General features: G+C 48.3%; 1 protein-coding gene across 1 annotated transcript; it reads left to right on the forward strand.

The window, feature by feature from the left end:
- Positions 1-7,095: 7,095 nt before the first annotated feature.
- Positions 7,096-12,219, forward strand: LOC308081621 (leucine-rich repeat neuronal protein 1-like; the record flags this gene model as incomplete). Its single annotated transcript, XM_080457980.1, has 5 exons — positions 7,096-7,143; positions 8,898-9,153; positions 9,198-9,262; positions 9,928-10,329; positions 11,518-12,219. 5 exons carry the CDS (start codon positions 7,096-7,098, stop codon positions 12,217-12,219), a joined length of 1,473 nt encoding a protein of 490 aa, XP_080314106.1.
- Positions 12,220-13,082: the final 863 nt, after the last annotated feature.

Genomic DNA, 13,082 nt, shown 5'->3' on the forward strand with positions numbered 1-13,082 from the left:
CTGTACACAGGAGGCTCTCTCACATCGGACTGCATGACTAACTTCACACCAGTCAGGTTAAGTGTGGAGTCAACGTGCGACTGGCCTGCACCTGAGTTCTGAACCCGTGCTTGACTGCCTTCATTCGCTTGACTCTCTTCCTTTAACTGAGCTGATATAGACTGTCCCACTTGCTGGGCGATGTGTGCGATGAGATCACTCAAAACTGGGTCACTCCTGTCTGGGATGGCCGAAAGTGAAAAGGTAGGTCTGTCGGTAAGGGACGGGTGGCTAGGTAGACGGGTGGAGGTGAGAACTGGGGAACCTACATTGTCTGGAACAATAACTGGGCGGGTGTAGCTGGGCGCTGGCGACATCATGTCGCCTGGACTTGCAACTGAAGAATTAAACAGCTGTGCCCCCCTCCCAAAAGAGTTAAACAGCAGTGCACCCCTCCCCAAACCAGCAACTGGAGAGTTAAATAATTCCAAACCACGAAGTTGCGCCCCCCTCCCAAAACCAGAAACAGTATGAACAGCTTTCCCCTTTACAACATTGAAATCCATCTCTCTTTTTTTTCCAAAAAAACTTAGTTAATGTCAACAAAAACAGAAAATACTGATTCACAATAAACAATGGACATTTTTTTCAATGTCTTTTTCTTTCACTTGACACACCATTTTTTTCAGAAAGAACACAATGTCCTAGTAACTGTGACAAAGTCACTTCAATATAACCTTCATAAGGGAACCTCTTTTTTGTTGTTGTTTTGACGTCCGACAACCTCCGGTGACCAAGCTGGTGTTGATCCACGATGTCGAACGGGTCACGGCACCAATGTAGCCGGTCTGGGCCTACTTCTCAGCAGACCCTTGCTACGACTCTGCGTTGTGTTGTGCGTGTTTGATGGACAAGGAGATTCGGTTGTTGTCTTTAGCCGAAACTGTGGCGTATTTATTTCTCTGCATGAAATAAACACAGGGAATAATGCAGCAGCATTAGTACACATGGACGTCTGCAACACACCAGTCTCAGTCTGCCATACAAACAACTGAGAGACTAGCAGTGGCGGCTGGTGGGAACTTTGGGTGGGAGGGCTAAGCGTGCGCGCTTCAGATTTTTTTTGGGGTTCTCAAAATGCATATTGATGCTCAAACATGCTATCTTATATAGTACATGTGCACAGTAATAATCTGTATAGTTTACACATCCAGATTTAGGAAAATATACTTTTATTTGACAAAAGCATAGACAAAAGTATACAAATCACACATCAACTAGTGATGGCACATATGGCATCCTGCCTGAGAGCATTTGAGCATGATATCATGCATTTGAGCATTGATATCAGGGCTGCCAACGTTCAGAAATTTCGAAGAGTGAGACTTAAACTGTCTTAATGCGTTCGGCCGCCGGCTGGCGGCGAAATTTTTTTTTGGGGGCCCAAAAATTTAAATGGGCCCTTTTTAACGCTGATTTAGAGGAATTTAACATTAAGACTGATGTCTTCACCCCCATGCCAGCTGCTCTCCCTGTCGGCCCCCTCATGCTTATATAGTGTTAATAATTGCATTTATTCATTAATTCTGATGAAAAACACGACTACATTATGCTATTGTTAGTCACATTTATTCAACATTGGGTTTGGACACAGGTTTCACTTAGAGCAAAGGTATTATAATATGTTACTCTCTACCTCCCCCTACAGGCTGGTATTATAATATGTTACTCTCTACCTCCCCCTACAGGCTGGTATTATAATATGTTACTCTCTACCTCCCCCTACAGGCTGGTATTATAATATGTTACTCTCTACCTCCCTCTACAGGCTGGTATTATAATATGTTACTCTCTACCTCCCCCTACAGACTGGTATTATACTATGTTACTCTCTACCTCCCCCTACAGGCTGGTATTATAATATGTTACTCTCTACCTCCCCCTACAGGCTGGTATTATAATATGTTACTCTCTACCTCCCCCTACAGGCTGGTATTATAATATGTTACTCTCTACCTCCCTCTACAGGCTGGTATTATAATATGTTACTCTCTATCTCCCCCTACAGGCTGGTATTATAATATGTTACTCTCTACCTCCCTCTACAGGCTGGTATTATAATATGTTACTCTCTACCTCCCCCTACAGACTGGTATTATACTATGTTACTCTCTACCTCCCCCTACAGGCTGGTATTATAATATGTTACTCTCTACCTCCCCCTACAGGCTGGTATTATAATGTGACTCTCTACCTCCCCCTACAGGCTGGTATTATAATGTTACACTCTACCTCCCCTTACAGGCTGGTATTATAATGTTACTCTCTACCTCCCCCTACAGGCTGGTATTATAATTTTACTCTCTACCTCCCCTTACAGGCTGGTATTATAATATGTTACTCTCTACCTCCCCCTACAGGCTGGTATTATAATGTGACTCTCTACCTCCCCCTACAGGCTGGTAGGGCCTGTAATAAAGGCCAATCAAAAAGAAGGCCATCAAATAAAACGAAGATTTTTTTAAGTCCACGGAAATAATGAATTTAACTTGAAGGTTAAGGATGATTTAATTGTAATATAGTACAAGAATAGTGTAACTACTGTATCTGTAAAATATAACCCATTTATTTCATAAAATTATGTATTGGGTTATAGCCTATTCGTCTCAATATTTGTCACATTCAGCCCTGGACTTCACTGACTGTAGGGGTCACATTAATCACATTAGAATCACAGATTAGAGATTTTCTGTATTTTCCCCTATTTTCTGTATTTTTCACTATTTAAAATATATAGTATTTCTTAATTTTTAATAATTATAGCTCGTAGATTGGCTTTTTTCACCATTAGAAATTGTTTTATCATAAAAGGTAAACAGTTTTCCCAACCGACAGAGAGTCAGAGACAATATTTTGCCTATATATGGTTCTGTATTAGTGTATGAGTCAGTTTTAGCAGATTTCATTCTAATTGGCTACTGTAGACTGCCTATGAATTTCATGGGCCTGGGTAGGGCCACCTGGCCTGGCGGATATCTTCCCTGTTGCGCAGCAGCACGTCAGCAAGTGAAGGAAATGAATAAATACAAATAAACATAATGTTTTGATGGATAAATGCAAATGATTAAATCATATATATATCTTCGCTGTCAGGCCGAAACCTTGTATTTCCATATTTCAACTTTATGTTTTTTCATAAATGAATGCCTTACTTCAGCGGTTCTCAAACTGGGGTCCGGGGACCCCCAGGGGTCCTTGAGGAGTTACATGACTTTAACTATGAGAGTGTTCCATTTGTACACTCTCAGAGTTAGGATTTCTTAGTATAGATTGGGGTCCCAGAGATAGCATTGAGGTATCACATGGGGGTCCGTGGCCTAATGCTTATTAAACTGGGGGTCCATGAAATTAAAAAGTATGGGAACCACTGCCCTACTTCATCATACAAGAGTGTCACACTATAAGAGTAAAAATAGCCGATCTACAACTCCCAACATGCCGAGATATGATGTGTTGTGAGCTTGTAGATCAGCTATTTTCACAAATTACAATTTCCTATAGTATTGTTTGTTGATTACTTTTCATGCAGTAATGCTATTTTATATTTCATTTCTTCTTTTTGTATTAAAAAGGTCTTTAAAAAAATGGTCACTTTACTGTCAGATATCAAAAAAATAAAATCATACTGTGGAAGTCAGTCAGACAGACAGACAGACAGACAGACAGACAGACAGACAGACAGACAGACAGACAGTCTGTCTGTCTGTCTGTCTGTGTCTCTCTCTAAGAGTTCTCCACGGGCCTGAAAATTAAGGCCTGGCCCTAACTGGGCCCTACTGGGCCGGTCCGAACAATTACCATACTTTTAGGCCCAAAAACCCCAAAACCCCGTAAAGGTGTTGCTATGAGCTTAATGTCCTCAAAGTCACGCATTAAACAAGCTTTGAACTGAGCAGATTGGACCTTCCGTTCCAGAGATAATGGCCAAAACATATTGAAAACGGCCACTTTTGCCGATTTTCGATCGCGGATTTTCGATTGAGTTTTGGCCATTGTCGCCCGTTTTTCTAACTCGGTCTAGGAAGGTCGTACGGCAACAAACTAGATACCTGAGTAAAGTTCACTTTGAGCTGCATCCAACACATCCACTGTCATGTCCGCCAGCCTTACCGTTAGATCGCTAGGGGCAGTTGAATTCTCACACACACACACACACACACACACACACACACACACACACACACACACACACACACACACACACACACACACACACACACACACACACACACACACACACACACACACACACACACACACACACACACACACACACCCCTTCCCAGAACAAAAACGCAGGTACACCTTCATTGGTCAAAAGCCAGTGAGGGCGGAGCTTGGGGGCTAAGAAAAGTTAGCCCCAATGGTGAGTAAATCAAGCAGGCGTGTCATGTCAGCTGTCAATCACTCAACTCAATGAAAGCGAATGGAAGCTGATTTGGGCTAAAAGAAATCAGCCCATTTTGACATATTTAGTGTTTTCCTTGTAACGATTTGATGCTGTTGCTGCGCTAGGTTCCACCAGCATGTAAAATAATCTATTCTAAAAAAAAATCATAACATGTATTAACATTTAATAACATTTTAATAATATTTTTTAATACAAAAAAAAAATAAAAAAAAATTAAACTTTTTTTTTTTTTTTTTTTTTCCAATAATATAGGGGGGGCTTAGCCCCACTAGCCCATTGATACCAGCCGCCCCTGGAGACTAGTACTTATAAAACATTCAGATATCAAATCTGTCACAATAGATCACAATACACAATACACAATTACAATTACACTTGAAATTAATACACCACCGGTTAATTAGTATTTTTTAGACATGTAAACAAAACAATAAAATAAACACATAGTACAAAACACAATAGACCAAAAACATGGGAGCAACAAACATACCTGCATGAAATAAACACAAGGATAATGCAGCAGCATTAGTACACATGGACGTCTGCAACACACCAGTCTGTGGTGGGGAAAAGACGCCATTAAACATGCTGCAGGTGCTGTGTGTGTGAGTCCTCACAAGTGCTGCTAAACAGTACACTTTAACAAAAAGTTCTCTAAAACACTCAAACCTTTGCAAAACAACTACACAGCAACACATTAGCACCATGGAATGATATTATAACCTTGTTTCACAGTTTAAGATTATATAAACACTGTAAACAGCTTTTAGAACAGAAATCTACAAAGAGCACATGACAAACTCTCCTCACCTCAGTCTGCCATACAAACAACTGAGTGAGAGAGGGTGCAACGCAGGTAGAAGACGTCACTGCAGGAAGTGAATACTTCAAAATAAAAGCATTAGCTCCCAAAACGGTCTTTTGAAGTAAACATACTAAAATAAAAGTGACAATAAATAATATTTGAACAATAAAATAAAACGTGAGGGATTATTGGTGGAATGCATTCCTGTATATTTATATACCTGCTACACATAGGTGGGCCTTGCTGTATGTTATGCCACGCAATCAGTGACAGGACACTTTAAGAAAAACGTATCTACAAGCTCACTTTACTTACTTTTTGTGCATTTGCAGTAGGAGAGGTGTGAATATGGTCTATATAAGCTGCTGAGAACCGATGCTCACTTAATGAATATTAACTACTGTCGTCAGTGTTGCCGGCAGGGGTCATCACCATGCCAGCTTGTGATGGACATTTCCATCAATATTTTATTTTTGCCACGGACATGCAAAACAAGCGATCAATAATATTACCAGAAACACATACATAGGCCTAGCCCCAAATGTATACAGTGCTATGGACTCTTGATGTGCCATAGTCTACTCTATTCCACTGCACTACACATTTTAAAACAAGCCACTTATATTAAAAAAATATCAAAATTGTTTTTTGGGAAACAAAGCTACAAGCTCACAACAGATCACGGCATGTTGTGAGCTTGTAGATCGATACGATACGATAATACTTTATTGTCAGTTCACACTAAATTTGCTTTTGCGACCCAGCAGCCATGTATGCAGCACATATACAGTACACACATTTGACATGACACAAATAAACTAAATACATAAATAAAAACATAAGGACAAGAGCAATGTCTACCACTCAGCCTACCCCTGGCCTAAACTCCTAAATGTTAATTAAAACTATTTGTAGTTAAACAGCTGAAAACCCAGTGTAAAAAGGAGGAGAAAAAAGACGAAATCAAAGACAGAGACAGGCTAGTTCTCAAATTAAAAAGTTGACATTGTATTAAGAGAAAGAATCAATACACGAGGCACGTACAGCAAAATATCTCTCTGACTAAACAGTCAATGACCACAATAGTTATACACAAATGAAGTTATCAGCTCTGACGATGACATCTGGCCCTGAGGAGCCTCGCTCGTAGGTTGAGCGAGAACATGGCAAGCTGATGGTGTGACAGTTTATCTTGGACAAACAGCGTCCAAATGTCTCAAACAACACGTTGATCTCGGCTCTGACCGGCGGGTGCGTGGCGCTGTTCCGACGCCTCGCAGCTCCGACAGCCCGCTAGTCCGACAGCCGTCCCTGGGAGGCCTCGACCCGGCCCAGGGAGCCTCAAAGCTGGGTACTCGCTCCAGTCCGGGGGACCCACGCCTCCGGGGGACACCCGGCTCTCCAGGCGGTGTCTCCCACTCTTAAGCACCCCTCGGCGGGCGTTAAGTGAAGTGGCAGGCCGCGGCCAAAGCACCGCGTGGACCTGGTGGTACAAACGGCGACGAGCGCCCATGGGACTATTATGGACTTAGCGCGTTGGACCCGGCTCACCGGCCGGTCCCGCGGACCTACTCTTAAGCACCCCTCGATGGGCGATAAGTCGGGGGGTCCCGCGGCCTATGGACCGCAGGCACCTGGTGGTACAAGCGCTGCCGCAAGAGTTTTCATGCCCATTAGCAGGGTCTTATTTCCTCGCTGAGGACTGTCTTCTTCACTCTACGGCTTGAGCCGATGTCATTTCTCTTGGCTAAAGGTTTCGCTGGGTAGAGGACAGTGGGAATCTCGTTCGATTAACTCGGGCGATCCCCGCGGCGTGCGGATCTCCTCGCCGAGCCCCGTGATGGGGCTCGAGGCGAGGCCGGCCGCGGTAGCCCTCGAGCGGTACGTGGCAAGACAATGGGAATCTCGTTCGAATTAACCCGGGCGCAGCCACTGCCGAGATACGGGACAACCGGGCCGCAGGGCAGCACGACCAGCATAGATACGTAGCTGCTCGCAGGTTCATGTCAGGCTCCCCCACCCCCGACACCATCAAGGTAACTTGACTTGCGGGTCGGGGGCTCTGGTTTACTCGACTCCTGCGTGCCCCACACACTATGTGGTCTGCACCCATTCAAGGTACTGTCCCGGCGTGGACACTTGGCAGTGCCTGCACGCCCAACTCACACAAGTCTGCTGCGCCCTTTAAGACAAGCATATGCTACTGGCAGGATCAACCAGGTAGGCCTCCTGTTCCGCCGCGGACGTCGCGCCCAGCTGAGGCGCGCGCCGTGGGGTTGCCGGTCCGCGGAGACCGCCCAGGCCCCCCGTGAGGAGGGCGGCGGTGTGGTGTCTCCCGGAGGCGCGCACTGCGTCGGTCACCACTTCTTCCGTTGCCCCTCAGCCGGACGAAAGCATGTTACAGGGGATTGGTGCCCGTGGCCCGTTACGCAGCTGTTTGGTCGGTCGCCGGAGTACGCGACGCAAGCAGGGTTTGAGAAACGGAGTCTCCGGAGCGCGCCTTTGCGCCCCCGCGGCGTGCGGATCTCCTCGCCGAGCCCCGTGACGGGGCTCGAGGCGAGGCCGGCAGCGGGGGCCCTCAGGCGGTCCGTGGCAAGGCAACTAGGGCAGACGGTGCGTCTCGGTCTCGCTCGGCCGGGGTCGGCCGCGGAGGAGTGCGGTGGACAGGCCACCGAGGCCTCTCCGCACGTGGTCCCTCCGCGCCTGGTCGGGCCCGCAGGCTGCAAGCAGCGTCCACCGAAGCACACGAGGTGACGGCGGGGCTCTTGCAAGAGGCGGCTACGAGTGCCTATCGGTCAGGGAAAAGCAGCGGGTTCCACGGCCCTTGCGGGCGGCATGGTTCCCGTGAGTGGCCACCGTGGCCGACGGCGGGCCCTGCATTCGGGCAGGCCTGCCGTCCGTGGTCCCAGCGTCCGCACGCTGGTCCTTATATCCGGTCTGGGAAAAGTTGGCGATACTCCCGGGAGAGAATTTCAAAGGAGGGGGCCAGGGCAGAGCCCAGATCCTCGTGGGCTCCACCAGGACCTCCAGGGCGACTGTCCGCCCGGCCGTGCCCGAGCGGAGGCCTCTCTCTTCCCATAAGCCCGCTGGCAAGAGGCCTCCGATTTCATGGTTCTCTCCCCCCTCGCGGGGAGCGGGGAGAGGGACCCACGGCCACCACCACCCGGGCGCCCCGCTCGGGCACCCCCAGGACGAGGCCTCTTCCTGGGCATGGTCCCTACCTACGAGATGGCACCAGTCGGCCCTTCTCCCTGGCTCTCCCTTCCACACAGGCCAGGGGCCAGGGAGCCCAGTCCCTCACAACACAGTGCCGGGTGCACACTCGCCCGCTCTACCCGCCCCGGGAGCCACCGTCCCTGGGTAGGAGGTGGTCCATGGACCCCCGATGGGGACCAGGGACCGGGGACGGCGCCGCCTTGTGGACGCCGGCGGTATTGCGCCCCAAGACAACAGCCTTTTACAGGCTTGTGGATCTGCTCTTTTTTCAGCCGTTTTGAGCCCAGATTCCGGCTGTCGGACCCGCGGGGCGTCGGAACAGCGCCACGCAACCATATGTTAAACATATATGTGGAATATTTAAAACATATATATGGAAATGGGATGTCTGAACATGTATCATTATGGATCTTGACCCTCTTACAGGTGCTGCTGCTGCAGAGCAACCTGATCTCTCACACCAGCGGAGAGCTGCAGGTCCTGGTCAACCTGACGGAGCTGGACCTGTCCCAGAACAACTTCAGCACCGTGGCGGCCGCGGGCCTCAACGGCATGGACCAGCTGACCACCTTACACCTGGAGGAGAACCGGATCACCACGCTGCCGGACCACTGCCTGAGAGACCTCTCCGGCAGCTCACGGGCCTCCACAGCCTGCTGCGCCTCCACCTCAACTCCAACAGGTATACTACTCAACTCAACCAGGGGAGGTTCATATGATCTTGGAGATCCCTGGAGAGCCTGATGCTGAACAACAATGCGCTCAGCTCCCTGTACCAGCGCACCGTGGAGGTTTGTTTGTTTGTTTATTTGGATCCCCATTAGCTACTACCTTAGCAGCAGCTACTCTTGGGGCCCACGCAGAAATAAATTACATTACATTACATAACATAACATGAAAACATTTTACATGACTGTATCAAAAAAATGTATGAGTTGTGATGGAATACTTTGCAGCTCTTTCATTGCTCTATACATTACTGTGTGTTGCATTGAATTAGTGTTTGAAATGGGAAGCGTAAAGAAACCTTGTGATGATGTTGTAGGTGTTTTCATCTGAGCTAAACTTCAGCCGGCCATACAGGACAGCCGGGACCCTGGATGAAATAATGCCTCTGACAAAAGACAGCAGGGAAATATGAAGTCTGTCCTCCACCAAAGGCCATCCCAAAACACCATGCATTCTTTTGGTGTTTGTTGTTTATTTTTGTACAGTACAGAGCAATTCGTGCAGCTCTATTTTGGACCAGTTGTAATTTTACTAAATCTTTTTTGGCAGCACTAGACCAAACCGTTGGACAATAATCCAAATGTGTGAGGGCTAGTGTTTGCACAATTTGGGGAATGCATTGTTGTGGTATGTATTTGGTACATCTCCTGATAACGGACAGACTTCTTCCCATTGCTGCAACAGACTTATATCAACCTGCTTTGACCGTGTAAATGTACTCATTTAGGTCCTGCCCAACCTGCGCGAGATCAGCCTGCACAGCAACCCGCTGCGCTGCGACTGCGTCACCCAGTGGATGTGCTCCAACCACAGCACGGCCGTGCGCTTCATGGAGCCCCTGGCCATGCTGTGCGCCTCGCCGCCCGAGCTCCGGGGCCGGCGCCTCAGGGAGCTGCGGCCGCTGCCGGACGCCCCGGAACAGTGCCTGCCCCTCATCTCCCACGACACCTTCCCCGCACACCTGAGCCTGGAGCTGGGCATGAGCGTCAGCCTGGACTGCCGCGCCGTGGCGGAACCCGAGCCCGAGATCTACTGGGTCTCCCCTCTGGGCGCCAAGATCACCGTGGACACCGTGTCCGAGCGCTACCACCTGAGCAGCGAGGGCACCCTGAGGCTGAACCACATGCAGGTACAGTGGGCCCGCCTGTCACTATTATTAACGTACATAATGGCCTGGTCACAATTATCCTTTATTAACACATTGAGTGCAAGGTAATACGCATCCAAGTCATCCTCAGAGTTCTAGTGTTTTTTTACCGTGTTTTGACGATCTTTGATGCGCCACAGAAGCCACAACGTGGACCCGGATGTAAACAAAAAGTGTCCGGAGGGTGGGGGAGGGTCCCGTCTATCCACTGGAACAAAAACATTTCTTCCACGATCGGACGTTTTGGAGCGATCGCCCGTTGATAATGTCTGGTTTCGGAATTCGACGTCACATCCGCCGAATTCCTTCTAGCAGAGTCGAGGGAACATTCTGAAGTTGCGTTAGAGCGCCCTCTTGTGGAATTTTCAAAAAAAAACTTCAATGTGTTAAAATTGGCTAATGGGAGGGAACCATAAACAAACCTGATAGGCCCATATATAGGCATGTCACTATGACTCAGACATAACCATAAACAAATCCGATATACCCATATATAGGCATAATGAGATCCGGTTGTCCGACCGCTAAGCCCATAGGTGGGCATGCCAATATACAGGGTATGGGCATATACTACTGACATCAGGGATCTCCATGCTGTATGGGCATAAAAGGGACAAGGACTGACACATACAGAGATCTCCATATATGGGCACTAACGGGTACTCTCACAAAGCCCCTGACTCTATGACTCAGAAATATCGGTCGGATTGGCGGTACGCCATACTGTAGGTGTGAGGGCCGCCCGAACTCTAGAGGTTCGGGCGGCCCTGGTTTGAGATAATCTGGATTAATGTTGCATAATCGTCAGAATCGGTTCCATTCGTCCGCGTTGAAAAATAGCTCACAATGTGTCGCAAAGCAATTTTGGAAAACTCTTTAAAAGTATTAAATTCTTAAATATATTAGGCCTGTTTTGGCCAGAGACACTGCATTATTTATTATGATTATTGTTACCGGTCAGTGTCAGTCACTTCTTTGTATATTTATTTATAGTTATTTGTCATACCTGCCCTGATGTGAAATGTTTGTGTACAAAGCATAAAAGCCAAAGAGAAATTAAATTTGTATTCATATGATCCAGTGTTCGAAGGCAAATACGCAATTAAACCGTTAAGTTCAATGATTTATACGACAATTAATCATTAACCCCCCCCCCCCCCCCCCCTACAGGTGGAGGACTCGGGCCGCTACACCTGCGTGGCTCAGAACACGGAGGGCGCCGACACGCGCGTCTCCACCGTGCGCGTCAACGGCACGCTGCTGGGCAGTGGCGAGGTGATGAAGATCTACGTGAAGCAGACCGCCGCCCACTCCGTCCTGGTCTCCTGGAAGGTCAACTCCAACGTCATGACCTCCAACCTCAAGTGGGCGTCGGCCACCATGAAGATCGACAACCCCCACATCACGTACACAGCGCGCGTTCCCGTCGACGTGCACGAGTACAACCTGACGCACCTGCAGCCTGCCACCGAGTACGAGGTGTGCCTGAGCGTGTCCAACGCCCACCTGCAGACGCACAAGTCGTGCGTCAACGTGACCACGCGCGGCGCCGCCTTCGCCCTGTCGGACGCCGCGTCGGAGCGGCAGCGGCGGCACCCCAGCGCCGCGGTGGTGGCCGTCATGGCCACTGTGCTGGCGTTCGTCAGCCTGGCCACCGTCGGCGTCTGCGCGGCTCGCCGCTGGAAGAGGAAGAACTACCACCACTCCCTGAAGAAGTACATGCAGAAGACCTCGTCCATCCCGCTCAACAAGCTGTACCCACCGCTCATCAGCCTGTGGGACGGCGACGGCGAGAAGGACAAAGATGGCGGTGGCTGTGCGGAGGGCAAACCGTCACCCGTTGACACCACGCGTAGCTACTACATGTGGTGAAGGAAGACCGTCGCCTGTTGACACCACACATAGCTAGCTACTACATGTGGTGAAGGAAGACCGTCGCCCGTTGACACCACGCGTAGCTAGCTATTACATGTGGTGAAGGAAGACCGTCACCCTTGGACACCACGCGTAGCGAGCTCCTACATGTGGTGAAAGGAGGCGCCGACCGCCAGCAGCACAAACTAGACACACTTTTGCCATTTTGGTGCAAAAGTCCGATTAATAAAAGTTGCAAAATGTTTTTTGTATTCTCAGCTTTGCTGATAAGAGGCAGAGTGATGAAAGGACTGGATTTTTAATTGTATAGCGTATCGCCTTTGTTTACATTTGTTTAATAATAGTCTCTATGCACCAGCGGCCATATTGGAATGAAATTGGGCCTCTTCCTTACTTCCTTGTTACAAATTATACTCTCTTTTCCATTCTGGTCAAACAGAGGTGCTGACATTGTGCATGTCGGCTCACTGGAAACTCTCTGCTACACCAGTGGGTCTCAAAGTGTGGTCCAGGGACCCTCATGGTTCCTTGAGGGGTTCCAAATGGGCCCTTGCGGTTCCATTTGGTTCCATTTGTACACTCTCAGAGCTATGGTGTATGTGCTACACTAAATGGAACAGAGCCTTCATTAGTATAAGATAAGACCCTGTTACTGTGAAGGAAGTAAGGAAGAGGCCCAATGTCTTTCCAATATGGCGGCTGTGCATGGAGCCTAATCTCTTTTATCTGTTTGGGGCTTTTTCCGATAAGGCAGCTGTGTTTTAGCCTCCAGGTTGTCTTAGTTGCTATAATGCTGATTTTTTTGTAGTTTGTTGCTAGTTTTTTCCCATAACCCAGAGAGAGAGACCTGTGGTCTTCTT

The sequence above is a fragment of the Gymnoscopelus braueri genome (assembly GCF_963280865.1).
Source record: "Gymnoscopelus braueri genome assembly, contig: SCAFFOLD_103, whole genome shotgun sequence".
Taxonomy (NCBI): domain Eukaryota; kingdom Metazoa; phylum Chordata; class Actinopteri; order Myctophiformes; family Myctophidae; genus Gymnoscopelus; species Gymnoscopelus braueri.